General features: G+C 55.3%; 2 protein-coding genes across 3 annotated transcripts; both read right to left on the bottom strand.

Annotated features, from left to right (window-relative positions):
• Positions 1–5,798: 5,798 nt before the first annotated feature.
• PDXK (pyridoxal kinase) lies at positions 5,799–11,672 on the bottom strand. Of its 2 annotated transcripts, XM_053454953.1 has the most exons (11): positions 11,486–11,666; positions 11,175–11,229; positions 10,116–10,220; positions 9,011–9,094; positions 8,398–8,444; positions 8,184–8,269; positions 7,447–7,492; positions 7,084–7,195; positions 6,732–6,868; positions 6,491–6,557; positions 5,799–6,390 (listed from the first exon to the last, which is right to left on the bottom strand). In XM_053454953.1, the coding sequence occupies exons 1-11, from the start codon at positions 11,582–11,584 to the stop codon at positions 6,278–6,280; spliced, it is 951 nt and encodes a 316-aa protein (XP_053310928.1). In that variant the 5' UTR covers positions 11,585–11,666; the 3' UTR covers positions 5,799–6,277. The 2 variants fall into 2 exon arrangements, with proteins under 2 accessions (XP_053310928.1, XP_053310929.1); XM_053454954.1 differs by lacking the exons at positions 6,732–6,868; positions 7,084–7,195 and having other exon boundaries at positions 11,486–11,672.
• A 1,522-nt stretch (positions 11,673–13,194) lies between these two features.
• Positions 13,195–20,929, bottom strand: RRP1B (ribosomal RNA processing 1B). The gene is made up of 16 exons (XM_053457752.1): positions 20,769–20,929; positions 20,325–20,407; positions 18,695–18,752; positions 18,429–18,514; positions 18,288–18,349; positions 18,069–18,189; positions 17,687–17,751; positions 16,997–17,115; positions 16,843–16,904; positions 16,609–16,706; positions 16,424–16,443; positions 16,178–16,294; positions 15,123–15,511; positions 14,338–15,048; positions 13,950–14,004; positions 13,195–13,521 (listed from the first exon to the last, which is right to left on the bottom strand). The coding sequence occupies exons 1-16, from the start codon at positions 20,881–20,883 to the stop codon at positions 13,373–13,375; spliced, it is 2,310 nt and encodes a 769-aa protein (XP_053313727.1). The 5' UTR covers positions 20,884–20,929; the 3' UTR covers positions 13,195–13,372.
• Between the last annotated feature and the right edge of the window lie 454 nt (positions 20,930–21,383).

Genomic DNA, 21,383 nt, shown 5'->3' with positions numbered 1-21,383 from the left:
GCACAACAGCAATTCCGGGGTCCGATGTGAGGGAATGGCCGCTGTCTGGAAGAAGCTCAGGTTGATGCTCTAGAGAGTGTAGCACCGAGGGAGACTGACACCTGTGAGGGGAGCTTAGCCAGGTCACCAAGCGATGATCAGTCAGAAGGAAATGAGACACCTCGTCGGGTGACCGTCACACGTGGCTGCAGCGGGGGAGGGGAGCCAGTCCCGAGTTCCTCCATCCCAACACATTTGCTCATTTAGATGTTGGGAAGGAAGATGCCGAAAGGGAAGAAAACTCTTCTCCCTAACAGGCGGGATAACGGCTCCTCTACCATAGAGAGAATCAAGAGAGAAGAGGCCCAGGCAGGTTGGGGTGGTGGGGACAGACAGGGTAATCTGTGGCTCTGATCACAATAACCCCATGGTTTGCCGGCTCCCGGGGGCCACATTTGGCATGTTACAGACAGAGTGGATGGATTATTGGGAGAGGCTGGTGAGGATCCAGCTGTCTTGGTCCATATTGGCACCATCGGCATAGTAAGAGGAAGATGGAGAGTCAGGAAAAGGTCATTTTAGGGAGGTAGATCAGGTAGAGATACTCCCTGTGCTGCGCGACCCCACAAAGACAGCGGGAGGGTATTAATATTATTATTATTATCGCTTATTCATAGATTAGGCAGCTTAATGCATGGCTGAAGTCTTGGTGTAAGAAGGAGGGCTTCGGGTTTTTAGAGCACTGGGCTGATTTTGCTCTGGGGTACAATCTCTACAGTCGTGATGGATTACACCTGATTGCAAGGAGCTCATGTGCTTGGGGAGAGGATGGCTAGACGGCTGGAGGAGATTTTAAACTAGGAATGGGGAAGAGGGAATAAACACCAGGCTAGACAGTATAGAAGGGGAATTGCATTTGATTGGCTGACACAAGAAAAGGTGTTCAAACAATTGAATGGTGTTACGGTAGACAAAGCCCTGGGGGCCGGAGGGTTCACATTCGCCGAGGGGACTGGAGGGTTGCTAAAGGAAGATTTCTTCTCGTCAGAGTAACGCATTCTATGGGGAGGTGAGGAGAGGTATAGATCTGCTGCTGCGCTGGATGGGATCTCGTCAGACTAATGCATTCTATGGAGCGGCGAGGAGAGGTATGGATCTGCTGCTGCGCTGGATGGGATCTCGTCAGACTAATGCATTCTATGGAGAGGTGAGGAGAGGTATGGATCTGCTGCTGCGCTGGATGGGATCTCGTCAGACTAATGCATTCTATGGAGCGGCGAGGAGAGGTATGGATCTGCTGCTGCGCTGGATCGGATCTCGTCAGAGTAACGCATTCTATGGAGAGGTATGGATCTGCTGCTGCGCTGGATGGGATTTCGTCAGACTAATGCATTCTATGGAGAGGTGAGGAGAGGCATGGATCTGCTGCGCTGGATGGGATCTCGTCAGAGTAACGCATTCTATGGAGAGGTGAGGAGAGGTATGGATCTGCTGCTGCGCTGGATGGGATCTCGTCAGACTAATGCATTCTATGGAGAGGTGAGGAGAGGTATGGATCTGCTGCTGCGCTGGATGGGATCTCGTCAGACTAATGCATTCTATGGAGCGGCGAGGAGAGGTATGGATCTGCTGCTGCGCTGGATGGGATCTCGTCAGACTAATGCATTCTATGGAGAGGTGAGGAGAGGTATGGATCTGCTGCTGCGCTGGATGGGATCTCGTCAGACTAACGCATTCTATGGAGAGGTGAGGAGAGGTATGGATCTGCTGCGCTGGATCGGATCTCGTCAGAGTAACGCATTCTATGGAGAGGTGAGGAGAGGTATGGATCTGCTGCTGCGCTGGATGGGATCTCGTCAGACCAACGCATTCTATGGAGAGGTGAGTAGAGGCATGGATCTGCTGCTGCGCTGGATGGGATCTCTTCAGACTAATGCATTCTATGTGGAGGTGAGGAGAGGTATGGATCTGCTGCGCTGGATGGGATCTCTTCAGACTAATGCATTCTATGGGGAGGTGAGGAGAGGTATGGATCTGCTGCGCTGGATGGGATCTCGTCAGACTAACGCATTCTATGGAGAGGTGAGGAGAGGTATGGATCTGCTGCGCTGGATGGGATCTCGTCAGACTAACGCATTCTATGGAGAGGTGAGGAGAGGTATGGATCTGCTGCACTGGATGGGATCTCGTCAGACTAACGCATTCTGTGGAGAGGTGAGGAGAGGTATGGATCTGCTGCTGCACTGAATGGGATCTCGTCAGACTAACGCATTCTATGGAGAGGTGAGGAGAGGTATGGATCTGCTGCTGCGCTGAATGGGATCTCGTCAGACTAACGCATTCTATGCAGAGGTGAGGAGAGGTATGGATCTGCTGCACTGGATGGGATCTCGTCAGACTAACGCATTCTATGGAGAGGTGAGGAGAGGTATAGATCTGCTGCTGCGCTGGATGTGATCTCGTCAGACTAAAGCATTCTATGGAGAGGTGAGGAGAGGTATGGATCTGCTGCTGCGCTGGATGGGATCTCTTCAGACTAATGCATTCTATGTGGAGGTGAGGAGAGGTATGGATCTGCTGCGCTGGATGGGATCTCTTCAGACTAATGCATTCTATGGGGAGGTGAGGAGAGGTATGGATCTGCTGCGCTGGATGGGATCTCGTCAGACTAACGCATTCTATGGAGAGGTGAGGAGAGGTATGGATCTGCTGCGCTGGATCGGATCTCGTCAGAGTAAGGCATTCTATGCAGAGGTGAGGAGAGGTATGGATCTGCTGCGCTGGATGGGATCTCTTCAGACTAATGCATTCTATGGGGAGGTGAGGAGAGGTATGGATCTGCTGCGCTGGATGGGATCTCGTCAGACTAACGCATTCTATGGAGAGGTGAGGAGAGGTATGGATCTGCTGCGCTGGATGGGATCTCGTCAGACTAACGCATTCTATGGAGAGGTGAGGAGAGGTATGGATCTGCTGCACTGGATGGGATCTCGTCAGACTAACGCATTCTATGGAGAGGTGAGGAGAGGCATGGATCTGCTGCACTGGATGGGATCTCGTCAGACTAACGCATTCTGTGGAGAGGTGAGGAGAGGTATGGATCTGCTGCTGCGCTGAATGGGATCTCGTCAGACTAACGCATTCTGTGGAGAGGTGAGGAGAGGTATGGATCTGCTGCTGCACTGAATGGGATCTCGTCAGACTAACGCATTCTATGGAGAGGTGAGGAGAGGTATGGATCTGCTGCGCTGGATGGGATCCCGTCAGAGTAACGCATTCTATGGAGAGGTGAGGAGAAGTATGGATCTGCTGCGCTGGATGGGATCTCGTCAGACTCTGCGAAGGCATTTGTTACGATTCCACGCAGAAGATTACTCTACAAATTGTCGGAAACAGGCTTTGGGCCGAATGTCTGCGGATTGAGGACTGGCTGGAAGAACGCAGAGAGATGGGAAGCTCTCCAGGCGGACGGATGTGATAAGCAGAGACGTCAGGGATCCGCTGCTTTTTCATTTCTTTTTGGGCCGCAGTGGGCCGGGGGCCAGGTCTTGGTGTTTGCCAGTTAAGTCGGGTAATAAAGGCTGAACTAGATGTATCTTCACTGCAAAAGCATTTGGATTCATTGGGTAACTGGGCTGATAAATGGCAAAGTATCATTAAATGGCGTTTTCTTAGGGAAATCTACTAATGAAGAGGACAGTAGGCTTGCCGTGGTGCACAGTGCCAGCTGCACAGGAAAATAAGATATCGGCGTGTACTAAAAGGAGAATTGGCTCCGCCTCTTTATGGGAGACCTCGCCTTAAAGCTGCAGATTAATTCCGGGGCGCCTTTTCTTAAAAATGACATTATGGAACTAGAGAAATTTCAGAGGACGGCCCCAAAAGAGGAACGGAAAGTTTTAGTTATGCAGAAAGGCTAGAAATGTTACATTTGTACACATTAGAGAAACGGCGTCTTAGAGTGGGTATGATAATGTTCTATAAATATGCACAGCACTGTACAATGTGTTATTATTATTTATATATCGCCGTCATACTCCGCAGCGCTGTACAATGTGTTATTATGATTTATATATCGCCGTCATACTCCGCAGCGCTGTACAACGTGTTATTATTTATATATCGCCATCATACTCCGCAGCGCTGTACAATGTGTGTTATTATTATTTATATATCGCCGTCATACTCCGCAGCGCTGTACAATGTGTGTTATTATTATTATTTATATATCGCCGTCATACTCCGCAGCGCTGTACAATGTGTTATTATTATTTATATATCGCCGTCATACTCCGCAGCGCTGTACAATGTGTGTTATTATTATTATTTATATATCACCGTCATACTCCGCAGCGCTGTACAATGTGTGTTATTATTATTATTTATATATCGCCGTCACACTCCGCAGCGCTGTACGTGTTTTTATTTATATATCGCCGTCATACTCCGCAGCGCTGTACAATGTGTTATTATTATTTATATATCGCCGTCATACTCCGCAGCGCTGTACAATGTGTTATTATTATTTATATATCGCCGTCATACTCCGCAGCGCTGTACAATGTGTGTTATTATTATTTATATATCGCCGTCATACTCCGCAGCGCTGTACAATGTGTGTTATTATTATTATTTATATATCGCCGTCATACTCCGCAGCGCTGTACAATGTGTATTATTATTATTTATATATCGCCGTCATACTCCGCAGCGCTGTACAATGTGTTATTATTATTTATATATCGCCGTCATACTCCGCAGCGCTGTACAATGTGTTATTATTATTTATATATCGCCGTCATACTCCGCAGCGCTGTACAATGTGTTATTATTATTTATATATCGCCGTCATACTCCGCAGCGCTGTACAATGTGTGTTATTATTATTATTTATATATCGCCATCATATTCCGCAGCGCTGTACAATGTGTGTTATTATTATTATTTATATATCGCCGTCACACTCCGCAGCGCTGTACAATGTGTGTTATTATTATTTATATATCGCCGTCATACTCCGCAGCGCTGTACGTGTTTTTATTTATATATCGCCGTCATACTCCGCAGCGCTGTACAATGTGTGTTATTATTATTATTTATATATCGCCGTCATACTCCGCAGCGCTGTACAATGTGTGTTATTATTATTTATATATCGCCGTCATACTCCGCAGCGCTGTACAATGTGTTTTTATTGATATATCGCCGTCACGCTCCGCAGCGCTGTACAATGTGTGTTTTTATTTATATATCGCCGTCACACTCCGCAGCGCTGTACAATGTTTTATTACATAGACCACCCAGTAAAAGCAGGGCTGTAACCCATTCTAGCTGTCGCACACTGCCTCCTGCCAGGCTCACGAGCGGCTGCATTCAGGAACAGCCTGGCAAGGGTTGCAGATGAAGGGAATCAGTGCGTTTCCCAGTAATTCAGCCACAGAGTCCCTCCGCTCCGACCTTATCGCCTTGGGGACGGCGGTGACTGCGGACCCCGCGCGGCGCTGAGACACCCACAGGCTGGGGTCCTGGGAAAATCATCCCAGGCTGAAGCCATTCTTAGTACCCCTCTAGATAAACATCTGCCCTGCCTTCACTAACTCCCCTGCTTCAGCGCATGCACCCTGGGTCCTCCAAGATGGGGGTCCCGGGTCCCAAACCACACAACACTGCAGAGAGCAGGGGGACCCTGGCAGCTCCTCCATAGCAGTGAAAGCTGCAGCTGCCACGCGCAGGGTACCACGGGGGCCGCGCAGGGTACCCTCATGTGCATCTTCAGAAATAAGAGACAGGCAGACAAATGACACGAGACTCTGGGAAGATAGTTTGGAGGCGGTGATGTGACAGGCCAAGACACGACAAGTGACAACGACATATCACAGAAACAAAGAGACAACGAGGCTCGCCGGCCCCCAATCACTGACAGCGGCGGCTCGAGCCAAAGCATTCGTCTCACAGGTTCATTTATTAACGGCCCAATTTACTAAGAATAAAAAGGCGGTCGGCCCCCCGCTCCAGGGCCAACCCTACCACGCAGTAATGGCGGGACTGGGAGAAACAGGCCCTTCTAATCTGGCGAGGTCCCCCCTTGTGCATTCCCAACCGGTGCCGGAGACCACCTCGCCCCGTGATCATTAGTGGGAGAGGAGGGGGAACGTTTGGCACGTGGAGGAGAAGCCCCAGGGCGGCCGGAGGAGGTTTGGAGAGAAGTCCCGGGAGGCAGGATGGTCTCAGGGCACCTCTGGGAGTTAGCTGGTGACGTGAAGGTACGTACAGTGGCCCCTGGGGTCCGCTCTCCCCTCTATAACTCTGCGCCTGTGACAATCAGCTCAGGGTTTTCGATGTCCTTTTTGCTTTGGACCATGCGAAGCTCCAGCTGCGGGTACGAAGGCTTCACGCCGGGGCCAGCAAGCGCTGCGGAGAGAATGATGATTACTTCCACGGTATTAAAATAACAGACTAACCCCTGCGGACCGGCCCCTCCGACACTTAGAGCCGGCGGCACCCCGCTCACCTCGCGCACTGCAGATAGTTCTCTGGAGGACGTGCTGCATGGCCGAGACGGTCTTCTCACAGGCCAGCTACAAAACACAAGGCGAGGCATGAAATCAAATATACAACGGTCAAGCAAGAGGGAAAGGACTGGGAGGCCGCCGGGCGAGGCCGGGAGGGCAAGAGAGGCCGCCGGGCGAGGCTGGGCAGGGGGTGCGGGGGAGGCCAGGGCAGGGAGCGAGGGCGGTCAAGACTGGAGTCACCTTGAAGTTACTGGGATGATGGTGAGTCCACGCCAGAAGCATAGCAGCAAACAGGTCTCCAGTCCCAACAAACACGGCCTCCACTCGTGGTGATTCGAGGCAGATCCGCTGCGTGCGCACCTGGCCGTCCTTCCCCACTGACGGTGAAATTAACGGAAAATTAATGAAACGACACAGATGAGAATGAAGGACGGAGATGACTCCATGACATGGGGGGGGGCGCCAGGCAGAGCACAACGCTGCCGCTTTAATGTGTGTGGATCGAGCAGGATGCAGGATGGAAGGGTGTGGGGTTAGTGGTGGTATTAACCCCCGGGGTGCCCGCTCGGGGGTCCTCGGTGGGAAGTCTTACCTCGTCTATGGCTCCCCAGGGTGATGAGATATTCTGCCCCACGCGATGCCGGAAGCTCCGAGCTCGTAATGACTACAGTGGATGGTCCAAGAGCGTGAAGCATGTCCATCACCTGGCGATGCCAAATTCAGGGTGTTAGTGGCCACGAGCGCGGTGCCAGGAGCCAAAGGATGCGGGAGAAGCAGTCGCCCGACGAGACAGGCGGCGGGTGCTAAATTCACTCTATACAGCCTCAAGAGACATATTTTCACACAAGGCTTTCCCCTTAAGATGAGACTTCTGAGGTGTTAAAAGTTGATGGGGGAGCAGGGGATGTGAGGACACACGAGGGGGGGGGGCAGAAGGTCCCCGAGTGACACTAACCTGGACCGCGTCCTCCTGGGTATGAATCTTACGGCCGGTTAGTAACCTGAATGAGAAAAAAAAAAAAAAAAAGACACCCTGAGACACAGGCCGACAGCCCCTCCTCCCCCGACACAGGCCGACAGCCCCTCCTCCCCGACACAGGCCGACAGCCCCTCCTCCCCCGACACAGGCCGACAGCCCCTCCTCCCCCGACAGCCCCTCCTCCCCCGACAGCCCCTCCTCCCCCGACACAGGCCGACAGCCCCTCCTCCCCCGACAGCCCCTCCTCTCCCGACACAGGCCGACAGGCCCATCTCCCCCGACACAGGCCGACAGCCCCATCTCCCCCGACACAGGCCGACAGCCCCATCTCCCCCGACACAGGCCGACAGCCCCTCCTCCCCCGACACAGGCCGACAGCCCCTCCTCCCCCGACACAGGCCGACAGCCCCTCCTCCCCCGACACAGGCCGACAGCCCCTCCTCCCCCGACACAGGCCGACAGCCCCTCCTCCCCCGATACAGGCCGACAGCCCCTTCAAAAAACAGACCCCCCTAGACTGACACCCCCCCCCCCACACAGACCGAGAGACCCCCAGATGAACTGCTTCTCCTCACCCCGGACAGAAAGCCCCTGGGCTCACTGATTTAACTATACATTATACAGGGCCGGCCTTTCACAATGCGCAGGGGGAGTTGTCTCTCTCACAGGCACTTATTGACCCCGGAAACGTGTGAGCCCCGTGTGGCACTTACTCTGCCTCAAACTGGTTGGGGGTGATAATATCCGCCACGGGGACCACCAAGTCCTTATAGACGGGAAGCAGCTCCTCGGGGACGTACTGAGAGAAAAGCAGAGAAACAATGAGGGGAAACGGTTAATTGGGGGTATTCTGACAGAAGCAGGGGGGTACTAAGAGCAAATCGGGGGCCGGGATAGTCTGGGGTATTGTAGGAGCAGAACCCATACCATAGAGCCCTCCCCGTTCCACTTATCTCCGAGGACTGGATCGCAAGCTGGGGAGAAAAAAAAAATGATCAGAACGGAGAAATCCCCACAACCCCCAATGCTCTGACCCCCAACAACCAAAGCATCCCGACCCCCACCCCCAACAACCAAAGCATCCGACCCCACCCCCAACAACCAAAAACATCCCTACCCTCACCACAGCCCCCAACAACCAAAAGCATCCCGACCCCCACAACCCCCAACAAATAAAGCATCCCTACCCCCACAACCCCCAACAACCAAAGCATCCCGACCCCCACAACCCCCAACAACCAAAAGCATCCTGACCCCCACAACCAAAGCATCCCGACCCCCACAGTCCCTGCCGCCCCAACCCCCAACAACCAAAGCATCCCGACCCCCACAACCCCCAACAACCAAAAGCATCCTGACCCCCACAACCCCCAACAACCAAAGCATCCCGACCCCCACAGTCCCTGCCGCCCCAACTCCCAACAACCATAGCATCCCGAGGCCCAAACCCCCACCCATAACCACCATCCTGCCCTTCTGTTACCCTGCCATGTTTACAGCAAATGCGCCCCCCCCCCCCATTACCCTGCTCCTTTCTTACCATAGACCAGCTGGGGGTTTTTCTGTTTGAGTTCCTGAACGATGTCCACGACCCGGGCCAGGAAGGACGAATCCCTGGTGTAACCTGCGCGGGCGACACGGAGCTCACGGTTACCCGACATACAGCCAGCGACTCGCCGAGGGACCCCAAAAACATGCAGGACTCCCCATCACTAACTGGCCTGAGCCGCTTGGGCGAGCGCAGGTTAAATGGGGAGGAAGGGGGATTAGTGGCCCCTGCTGTGGTGGGGACACCCCTCCCCCACAAACAATACAGAGAATTTGTGGAATGTTTGTTTCACCGTGATTGGTCAGTAACCAACAGGTCAACGCGGAGTTAACCAAATCCCAGAGGATGTGAGGGAGGGGGGCCCTCCAGCCCCCAGAGGATGTGAGGGAGGGGGGCCCTCCAGCCCCCAGAGGATGTGAGGGGGGCCTCCCCCACCCTGTTCCCTTGGCTGGAAGTGAGGAGCCGTCAGGTTACTTGAAAAAGAAGAAAATGTTAGTTTGTGGGCAGAAGGGGCGGAGCCAATCCGCCGCGCAGATCATTCCACTGCAAAACACTCTGCGGACCAGGAAAAAAAGCCGAAAGTATTCTTTTTCCCAAGTCTGAGGATTCCTTAAGACTTTTAACTAGCAAGACCTGCTTTCATCGGGGGTCTCCTGGCGCGACGCTGCACACGTTTCTCACAAAGCTTCTCGGGACACTTTGGGTTAAAGATTAACCCCGAGGAGTCAGAGTCCAGCGTCTTTAAAAGTCGACCTTTAACCAAAGGTCAGCAGAGCGTAAAAATGATAACACGAGGGGGCGCGCGGGCCCCGGACATAAAACCCCTGCAGGGTGTTTCTCAGGGACATGATCTGCACAGCGGTTAAATCAGTGACCGCCCCCCCCCCCGTATAATGTATAGATAAATCAGTGACTGCCCCCCCTGTATAATGTATAGATAAATCAGTGACTGCCCCCCCTGTATAATGTATAGATAAATCAGTGACCCCCCCCATGTATAATATATAGATAAATCAGTGACCGCCCCCCATGTATAATGTATAGAGGATGCAGTATGTGTTCATGTTTGTAGTTATGATGTCATCGCGGCTCTCACCGGTCAGCACGTAGTCATACCGCGTCACCTGGTTCAGTTTCAGCCCCTCGTAGATCTCCTGCAGCTCCTCGGCGTTCAGCACCTGCCCCTTCCAGTGATCGTAACCTGTGCGGGGGCAGGGCAGGGCAGGGCGTTTAGGGGCTTTGCAGAGGCCCAGAGGACCCCTCAGGGGGAATGGGGTTGCACAAGTAGACGGGACACAACAGGGGGGGACAAAGAAAAGGACAGGACACCGCAGGGGGGCAGCAGGAGAAGGGGACGGGACATCGCAGGGGGGGCAGCAGCAGAAGAGGACTGGACACCGTGGGGGGGGGGGCGCGACAGAGGCGGACCGGACACCGTAGGGGGGAGCAGTGGCAGAAGGAGAACCGACACCTAAGGGGGGGGAAAGTGGCAGAAGGGGAACCGAAACCGCAGGGGGAGGGGGCAGAGGAGGACCGGACACCCCAGGGGGGGGGGGGTTAGCGGCAGAAGGGGACCAGACACCGCAGGGGGGTAGCGGCAGAAGGGGACCGGACACCGCAGGGGGGGGCAGCGGCAGAAGGGGACCGGACACCGCGGGGGGGCAGCGGCAGAAGGGGACCGGACACCGCGCACCGCGGGGGGCAGCGGCAGAAGGGGACTGGACACCGCAGGGGGGGCAGCGGCAGAAGGGGACCAGACACCGCGGGGGGGGGGCAGCGGCAGAAGGGGACCGGACACCGCAGGGGGGGCAGCGGCAGAAGGGGACCGGACACCGCAGGGGGGGGCAGCGGCAGAAGGGGACCGGACACCGCAGGGGGGGGCAGCGGCAGAAGGGGACCGGACACCGCGCACCGCGGGGGGCAGCGGCAGAAGGGGACTGGACACCGCAGGGGGGGCAGCGGCAGAAGGGGACCAGACACCGCGGGGGGGGGGGCAGCGGCAGAAGGGGACCGGACACCGCAGGGGGGGCAGCGGCAGAAGGGGACCGGACACCGCAGGGGGGGAGGCAGCGGCAGAAAGGGACCGGACACTGCGGGGGGGGGGGGCGACGAAAAGGGATTAAACCCTGGAGGGGGCATTATTCAGGGCACTTACCTGTGTGATTGGAGAACTGGACAGAATTGATCGTGTCCACCTCAAACCCCAAGACCTGCAGAGAGAGCGAGAAGTGAGGGACCCCTGTGTAGGGCAAAAGGGGGAGGCGAGGGTAATTGACAGGGGGCAGGAGGGGCAGTAATGGGGGCATAAGCGGGGTAGGGTGTTCATAAAATCATAAACTGCCAAACACTGGATGGGGCAACTGCCCCAAAATGCCCTCACCCCCGACCACCTGTTACCTGCCCCAATATACCCCCGACCACCTGTTACCTGCCCCAATATACCCCCGACCACCTGCCCCATCTCACCTGCAGGGGGAAGGCAGCTGCCTTGTTGCCCACGTATCCCCGCACCACGTGACTCTGGATAGACAGGACCCGGCACTCGCTGCCCCTCGGAACCTCCATGTGGGGCAGATACAGAGACACAGCCGGGGCAGCGGAACCGTGACAGGCAGAGCCGGGGCAGCCTGACGGGGGCGGGGATTGGGGAGGAGCAGAGCGGATGACGAGGACCGGGCGGAGACTGGGGAGTGAGCGGAGAAGGCGTGCAAAGGGTTAAAGCCTATAGCGGGGATCCGGTGTTATGATCACTGGGGATTGGGATCTGGTGTATGAATGGGGGCGAGGCTAGGATCTGGTGTAAGGATCACTGGGGATTGGGATCTGGTGTATGAATGGGGGCGAGGCTAGGATCTGGTGTAAGGATTACTGGGGATTGGGATCTGATATTTGAATGGGGGCGGGGCTGGGATCTGGTGTATGAATGGGGGCAAGGCTGGGATCTGGTGTCCACATCATAAAACGTGATCTGATCTGCATCTCAGTCACACAAAACCATCAGAGGAGGCACCTGATTGGCCCCAAATGTATCCCGCAGAATGACAACGACCCCAAACATTCCGCCGCAGCCATTAAAAACTATCTTCAGCATAAAGAACAAGGAGCTGCGGGACTTCTCTACACGCAGTGACCCCGGCAGCCCCTCTGAACCCGCGCAGTTCCCTCGGGGTCCGGTGTGGAAACGGCAGCAGATCCCGCGCGGAACGGACACCACGTGTGCGATAGCCGAGCATTTCCTTCTGTGGCCTCACAGACTCGCGCTCCTGAGAGGGTCAGCAAAGGGAGATCTTCTGGTCGCCTTCACTCAGGCCATTGGGGGTGCGCCCTCACCGAGTGAGCACCTCCATGAAGCGCACCCACCCTAGCATCTCCCCCGGCCACGGCTCATAGGGTTAAACGCCGGGTCGGCTGCGGCTCCATGTGGGTGACAGCAGGCCGGGCACGCTCTGCTCCCCCCTGGCCAGGCCCGCTCCCTCCGGCCTCACATCCCAACTAAACCAGAGCATTTGGAAAACGGGAAAAAAGCGCGTCCATCATCTCCTTAAATATAACGGAAACTTCACAGACTTCAAACTCCAAAAACTTTATTAGTATCAGGTTTTTGGTATTGTATATTTCTGGCAGCTGCACATTAACCATTTGTATGATTCTCGCTCTTTTATCTGAGCCTCAATCTACTAACCAACAACCACCCCCCCCCCACTCCTTATACTGCAGGGAATAAAATGGCTCAGTCTTAATCACACAGTCGGACTCTGTAACTAATGAATGTTTATGGAGGAAGGGACTTCATTAGCATGGCCATAAAGCATCAGCTCAGTGTGGTGTTGGAACCACGAAAGTCACCAAAATATCTCATGGCTGAGAATACTGTATACAGTGCGGGAGCGTTTATCACTTTATACAGCGCACGGGGGTGGGGGGTTAATTATATACAGCAGAGGAATGTACCAGATGGGAAGAAGCGCCATAAAATATCAGGGATCCAGCTGAATCTGAGTGTTGATAATCTGCTTCTACTACACATTTCCCCTCAGACACAGGCAGCCCTCACAGTATCTACCTCCCCCAAGGGCATAATCTGAGAATCTCTGTTCACCCCCACTAAACCCCCCCCAAAATGGCAGAACATCACATGTCACAGTTGCCACCGTCAGATAAAAATGGTCGCTGGACAGGGAGCAAAGATTTATTGCGGGTGACAGAGGCAGCTTGAGCTCCCAGTAAAAAAGTCCTGACCCCACACAGGGACCGACGGGGGCTTCTGTGAGATAAACCCCCCCCATGGTAGGTACGCAGCGAGACACGGGCCACGTTAATGCCACTCCACCGAGTTGGCCGCACAATGCAGTCTCAGAAAAAGTCCTTGGCCCGGGGTCTGGGATGGGGACTCCGGGTGGGGGTCTTCAGGACCCCGTGCTGTGGCTTTTGTTCCGGATTAAAGGGCACGCGATGAGATCCGGTGGGACTCACGAGGAGGCTGCGGTCTGTCCTCTTGAACTCTACGAAAGTGAAGAGAGGATTGTGAGCAACAATCAGAGGGGCAAAAAGCGAGAGAGGAACGAAAAGAGGGGCGTCCGTCAGGGTAAAGCATCAGGTCCGCGCCGGGTATCTGCCCCTGGAAGGGCATCATTTAAAAGCAGGAGACCCCCGCCAGCGACAGATCACTGTAGGCAGTACGAAGCCCTCCCACATTACCGCCTGATTATAATATTACCACCCACATGGCACTGCCCATGCAGTGCCCCACCCACTGACACACCCCTGCCTCATTTACATTATGATGCCGTTTGTCAGGGGCTGATCTGCCATTAAAGGTCATATCGTCCCCACACTGCCCCCTGCACGGTTAGGTAGTAGAGGCGGTTAATGGCCACACGGAGAGTGTAGCGAGTCCATCTACGCGCACGTATTTCTGACCCCCCACTACCTGCCGTCATGTTCTTGTTCAGACTGAACGTCACTTTCTTCGAGTTGCCGTTAATCTGGGGAGAGAAGGAGTCACGAGGAGTCAGGACCATCAGAGAATCAGAAGAAACAGCCCCTATAGGGGCATTAACGGTAGGGTGGCACTAAATATAAGCCCACTGGATATCTGCCCCACTGTCCCCTATAAAGCATGAAACTGTGCTCGCAGAACGAGCCTCCGGTTCCTTCTAAAGACCAAAAGTCTCCACAAGAGATTTAATTACATCACAAAAACATTGGACAATTAACAGCATTTAGAGGTTTGTCTCTGTAAATGATTGGCAATTTTCCGGCCCCCCTGTCCTACCCATGCGGTAAAGAGCATAATCTCCCCATCTGCCTCAGGTTACCTGCTGCTTGCCCTTTAACTTTTTGACGAAGGCGGGCTTTGGGGCATCAGCTTTAAGGAAGGACACAAAGTCTTCTTGGGTAGAATTAGTCTTCTTCTGGGGCTGCGGAGCTGGGGCGGCGGTCTTCTTCTGGGGCTGCGGAGCTGGGGCGGCGGTCTTCTTCTGGGGCTGCGGAGCTGGGGCGGCGGTCTTCTTCTGGGGCTGCGGAGCTGGGGCGGCGGTCTTCTTCTGGGGCTGCGGAGCTGGGGCGGCGGTCTTCTTCTGGGGCTGCGGAGCTGGGGCGGCGGTCTTCTTCTGGGGCTGCGGAGCTGGGGCGGCCTTCTTCTTCTGGGGCTGCGGAGCTGGGGCGGCCTTCTGCAGGGGTTCAGATTCCAATGGGGTGGCCTTCTGGAGCTCAGGTGCTTTCCCTTGTGGTTTAGACACCGAAGCAGTGGCCTTCTGTTGGGGTTCAGGCGATTTATTCTTGGATCCAGATGCTGGGGCAATAATTGCCTTCTTCTGGCCTTCAGGCGGCGGAGCAGCAGCTGCCTTCTTTTGGGGTGCCGTTGGTGGAGCAGAGGCTACCGTCACCGCGGGCTCAGGCGCCTTCTTTCGTGGTTTGAATGCTGGAACAGAAGATGCGTTCACCTGGGGCTCAGGAGTCTTCTTCTGGAGCTCAGACGCAGGAGAACTCGCCTTTTCCTGGTGCTCGGTCACTGGAAGAGAAGCTCTCTGCTGGAGGAATACAGACTGGGTCAAACAAAGTAACAGGAAGTGACGTCAAACACACCGAGAAGACTACTTACCCGGCCGTGCCCGCGGTACTGGAGAATTTGCCGCCTCCTGGCCAGTAAACCCACCCTGGAGGGCAAGACGCCGAACCCCACTCTTATAAGTCCGCGCCTTCTCCGCTTCATCAGAAGTTTCTGAGAGATGGACGGGGGGGAGGCCGACACACATGCGTCCGCCAGGTCTGCCGCGCTCTCTGCGGGGTGCTGCTTGGCGAGCCCATTCAGCAGCGGTTGCGGGGGCTTCTCTGCGCTGGTCTCGCTCACGTCCGATCGGTTTTTCTTACATTTCTTTTTCACCGGGGGAGGGTCCATCGCATCTTGTGGCTCCGGGGGGCCGGCGGTGCCTGCTCCTTCCTTCACGCGTTTCCTCTTTTTCGGCTGCTCTTTCCCCTCTTGTGCCGGAGCTATGTGATGCAGGAGATCTGGTCAATGAGCTGCTAATAGAGGCCATAAAACCTCAACCAGTTCAGTCTGTCACTGGAATTTGCAGCCAATTACAGGAGAGGACTGGTTAATAGCTCCACCCCTACACGCAGCAGGTCGCGCAGGTAAGAAGCCCTTCCATTACAGGGAAGGGGGCATCAGGGCTCATTTACTAAACACCAAAGGAGGCACTTCTGGCAGCAGAGAAGCCGACCGCCATGCCCTGATCTGCCAGGCCGGCTCTTAAAGCCACAGATTTTGAGTCTCTGGGAATAACCGCAGGTTTTAAGATACCCAACGTGCCAAGACGTACCGGAGTAGAGTGTCAGTTTGGGGCAATTCATTGGCGTAAAAGCTAAAGGACGGAGGGGTATTCCCAATGTCTAATCCCTGCACCTACTACTCCTCCCATTAATTAATACAGGTTCCCCCGACGTGCCAAGCCCAGAAAGCCATACAGACCTGCCGTCCTCTGTGCTCCCAGGCCGTGCGCCTGCGCGGTACAATCAATCAACCGATGAAAGTTTTACACCGGGATGGGGCGATTTAGCGGCAGTGCGCGTCGTTACCATTAGGCACAGTTTCCAAGGTAACAGCCCCATCAAAAGGCACATATCCTGCATGACACCATGCCTGTGCCCACGTACCCACGCTCTCGTGCTCCAGAAACTTCTTCTGTCTCTGGCGAAATCTCCAGCTGCTGAACTCGTCGTCATCTTCGTCGGTGGAAACTTCTTCAGGGAAATCGTCCTGCGGGAAATTTCCTGCGAAAGAGAGCAGAGATTGAAATGCCACCCACAGCCAGAGAGGGGAGGGGGGGGGCGCGAGCGACCGGAGGGGGGGGGCGCGAGCGTGCGGGGAGGGGGGCGCGAGCGTCCGGGGAGGTCACTTACCTTCAGCCAGATCCCGAAACCTGAAATAGATGGAGCACAAGGTGAAGAAAAAAATAAAAAAAAAAAACCCACTAATTTCTGGAGACATGCGGACAGACGCACATCGGGGGGGGGAAATGGGGTGTTGGGGGGTGTACGGGTGGACAGACGCACACCGACGGATAGACATAAACGGGTAGACGTACTGTTTCACCAGCCGGTACAGCCGCTTGCGATTGTGAGCCGGGGTGTGCTTTCGGCTCGCCAAAGCGAAGAGTCTGTCAGCCACAGCCTCGTAATCAAACTGAAAAACAGGAGACAGCCAATCAGAGACAGGTCGCAGGGACAGCCAATCAGAGACAGGTCGCAGGGACAGCCAACCAGAGACAGGTCGCAGGGACAGCCACAAAGGGGGCCACATACACCCCACATGCGCACACCTGTAATACGGGTCCAATATCGTCATCTTGTAAAGTGGATCCCGACTCCTCCGCAGCATCTCCTGAAACAAAACGTTCAGAGGCTTTAGCAGCAGAAAGACGATTACTGCGCAGGCGAGAGTCGCCCCGAACAGGCACAGCATGCGCGGCTCACCCGTGTCTGCGGCATCTGATGTCTCTTTAATCTCCCTCATTAAATCCTCAATCGCAAAGGGGGCCTGATCCAGAACGGACTGAAAAATCCCGCTGAGAACCGACTGCAGGAGGAGAGGACTGAAAGAAAGCGGGTGTTAGACCCTATATAGTGTATAGAAAAATCAGTGACTGGCTCCTGTATAATGTATAGATAAATCAGTGACCAGCCCCCTGTATAATGTATAGATAAATCAGTGAGCCAGACCCTGTATAATGTATAGATAAATCAGTGAGCCAGACCCTGTATAATGTATAGATAAATCAGTGACTGGCCCCTGTATAATGTATAGATAAATCAGTGACCGGCCCCCTGTATAATGTAAAGATAAATCAGCGACCGCCCCCCCTGTATAATGTATAGATAAATCAGCGACCGCCCCCCCCCCCTGTATAATGTATAGATAAATCAGTGAGCCGGCCCCTGTATAATGTATAGATAAATCAGTGAGTCGGCCCCTGTATAATGTATAGATAAATCAGTGAGCCAGACCCTGTATAATGTATAGATAAATCAGTGAGCCAGACCCTGTATAATGTATAGATAAATCAGCAAGCTGGCCCCTGTATAGTGGTATAGATAAATAAGTGACTGGCCCCCGTCACCCCAACCTTCAGCACATGAAGCCCCCGTCGTGCCCCCGACACTCACTCCTTGGTCTTGGAAGCGATCCTGTTGAATGGTTCAATCAGCTTAAGGTTCAGGTCGGCCGGGAGCTGGGAGAAGAGACGTGAAGGGGTTAAAAAAAAAAAGAACCCTAAAAACGCAGAGGAAAAGCCGCCCGTCTCGGGTTCAGATTACAGAGAAGCCCACCAAGCGTGGACAAGGGCCCCGGCGCATGCCACCCCCTCCGGGTGCTCGGGTGTATACAACTCATGGGGACAAGGGCCCTGGCGCATACCACCAGGGGGGGGTACAACCCATGGACAACGGCCCAGGCGCCCTCCAATGCATTTACAGGAGCCCCGCCGGACGCCACGGATGGATCGGGTGCAGTTACCGAGTGTAGTCCGGGGCTAGTAGTAGTAGTTACCTCCGCCGCTCCCACCGCCGCCAGCTCATCCAGGTAAATGTCTATGAGGTGGAGCTGTACTCCTCGCGCCGCTCCGTGCAGCACCTCCTCCGTCAGCATGGCCAGGAATTCACCAACGAGACTGTGGGGAGAAGCAGGGGTGGTGAGGGGGAGAAGCAGGGGCGGTGAGGGGGAGAAGCACCCGAGACACACTTTAACCCTGATCCCCCGCCGGCTCACCTCACATCCCAGGAAGCTTTCTTCAGTAACTCAACAGACTGACGCAGAACAAAACGGGACAACTGAAAGAGAGCGGAGCGTGATGAAAAAAACCTGCGCAGCCACCTGCCGATCCCGCGGCCACCCGCCGATCCCACTCACCGTGTAGAACTTATCCAGACGCAGCCGGTCGATCCCGTTCCATTCCCGGTTCAGGGTCTGCCAGAACGTGCGCAAGAAGAGCTGCTCTGTTACAGGAAAGAGAGAGTGAGTGGCAGCCCAAGAGAGGACGGCCAGAGGGGCGCGCAGCGAGACCCACAGAGAGCAGACTGCGCCAGCACCGCAAGCGGGAAGTTGGGAGAGATGCGCGAGACAACAGAGTGCAAAACGAGCTTTAGCTATAAAGTGCGCAAGGGCCGGTTACATACGTGACTGCTTGGTCTGCAGAGAGTGTATCAGCTGAGACATGTTCCGCGCCAACTCCTCCTACAACACGCAAGGAAAAGTCGGTTCACCGGCCACTACTCCCCAACTGCAAGACTTACCCCCCCAAACCACCCACCGCGAGACTTACCCCCCCCAAACCACCCACTGCGAGACTTACCAACCCCCCAAACCACCCACCGCGAGACTTACCAACCCCCCAAACCACCCACCGCGAGACTTACCCCCCCAAACCACCCACCGCGAGACTTACCCCCCCAAACCACCCACCGCGAGACTTACCCCCCCCCAAACCACCCACCGCGAGACTTACCCCCCCCCAAACCACCCACCGCGAGACTTACCCCCCCCCAAACCACCCACCGCGAGACTTACCCCCCCCCAAACCACCCACCGCGAGACTTACCCCCCCCCAAACCACCCACCGCGAGACTTACCCCCCCCAAACCACCCACCGCGAGACTTACCCCCCCAAACCACCCACCGCGAGACTTACCCCCCCAAACCACCCACCGCGAGACTTACCCCCCCAAACCACCCACCGCGAGACTTACCCCCCCAAACCACCCACCGCGAGACTTACCCCCCCCAAACCACCCACCGCGAGACTTACCCCCCCCCAAACCACCCACCGCGAGACTTACCCCCCCCCAAACCACCCACCGCGAGACTTACCCCCCCCAAACCACCCACCGCGAGACTTACCCCCCCCCAAACCACCCACCGCGAGACTTACCCCCCCCCCAAACCACCCACCGCGAGACTTACCCCCCCCAAACCACCCACCGCGAGACTTACCCCCCCAAACCACCCACCGCGAGACTTACCCCCCCCAAACCACCCACCGCGAGACTTACCCCCCCCAAACCACCCACCGCGAGACTTACCCCCCCCAAACCACCCACCGCGAGACTTACCCCCCCAAACCACCCACCGCGAGACTTACCCCCCAAACCACCCACCGCGAGACTTACCCCCCCCCAAACCACCCACCGCGAGACTTACCCCCCCAAACCACCCACCGCGAGACTTACCCCCCCAAACCACCCACCGCGAGACTTACTCCCCCAAACCACCCACCGCGAGACTTACTCCCCCAAACCACCCACCGCGAGACTTACTCCCCCAAACCACCCACCGCGAGACTTACCCCCCCCAAACCACCCACCGCGAGACTTACCCCCCCAAACCACCCACCGTGAGACTTACCCCCCCAAACCACCCACCGCGAGACTTACCCCCCCAAACCACCCACCGCGAGACTTACCCCCCCCAAACCACCCACCGCGAGACTTACCCCCCCCCAAACCACCCACCGCGAGACTTACCCCCCCAAACCACCCACCGCGAGACTTACCCCCCCCAAACCACCCACCGCGAGACTTACCCCCCCAAACCACCCACCGCGAGACTTACCCCCCCAAACCACCCACCGCGAGACTTACCCCCCCAAACCACCCACCGCGAGACTTACCCCCCCCAAACCACCCACCGCGAGACTTAACCCCCCAATACTTACTTCCCCTCATCCGGCCCACCCACTGTTATCAGAGTCAGACATCAAGTGCAACCAGCACCCCCCAATCCGTGGCATGAGCCCACCCCCAGCTTCACCTGCAGCAGCGGCTTGTCCTGCATCCACATGCAGTAGAAGAGACCCTTCCAAATCTTACAGAACTCTTCCTCCGTGAAGCCGTCTGCGGAAAAACAGATCCTATTAACACCTCTGCTGGGTGTCAGATCAAGGAAAACAAAAATGATGCATAATCCAAATATTTACCCCCCCGTTCCCCAGAGGGGTGCGTGTGTGTGTGTATATATATATATATATATATATATATATATATATATATATATATATATATATATATATATATATATATATATATATATACACACCCCCCGTTCCCCAGAGGTGTGCGTATATATCTATACCCCCCATGTTCGTACGTGTATATACCCTACACCGCCACCACGCTCCCCCGTCTCCCCAGAGGATGTACAGCTTATACCCCCAGCCCCGAAGGGTACATTCGGACCACACACTCCCTCTCTCACCGCTCCTGGCCCGCAGGTAGCGCCGCAGCTTCCGCATCGCCCGGTCCCGGGTCTTCTTGTCATTACCGGCCAGTTTCTGGGCGAGCTGGATTGAAGGATCCGGTGCAGCCATCATCCTGGCCGCCTGTATAACACGTGCTGCTCGGGCAGTGACGCGCGGTCTGGCGCCTTCTAATGACATCACACAATCCTTTGCGTTCCAGTCACAGATATCCGCGTTCCTGCCGCTTGGTTCCTGTGTGCAGCCCGCCCATCCTGGGGTATCTTCCGGCCTCTGGGGTATCTTCCGGCCTCTGGGGTACGAGGAGCGGTGTGACGGGACGATGTAAACGGCATGGCCTCGTTGGAATGCATGTTACCGAACTCTGTCAATGCGAATAATAGTATAATAATACTAATAATAGTCATGATAAAAATAGTGTTTTTCGCGCATGCGCACAGAAGGGCTCTTCCTGGAGTCTCGGTGACACAGGACATATGTGTCCCAGAGAACATGGCCGATGTGGTCACTCCAGGGGGGGTGGGGCGCGCCACACAGGACGGAGGCTCCCTGTTAACCGGTTCTGTCGGACACTGAGCGGCGGATCCCTGCTCATCATGCGTTCATGTTGTGAT

Source organism: Spea bombifrons, chromosome 2 (genome assembly GCF_027358695.1).
Source record: "Spea bombifrons isolate aSpeBom1 chromosome 2, aSpeBom1.2.pri, whole genome shotgun sequence".
Taxonomy (NCBI): domain Eukaryota; kingdom Metazoa; phylum Chordata; class Amphibia; order Anura; family Pelobatidae; genus Spea; species Spea bombifrons.
This window is presented reverse-complemented; position numbering and strand designations above follow the sequence as displayed.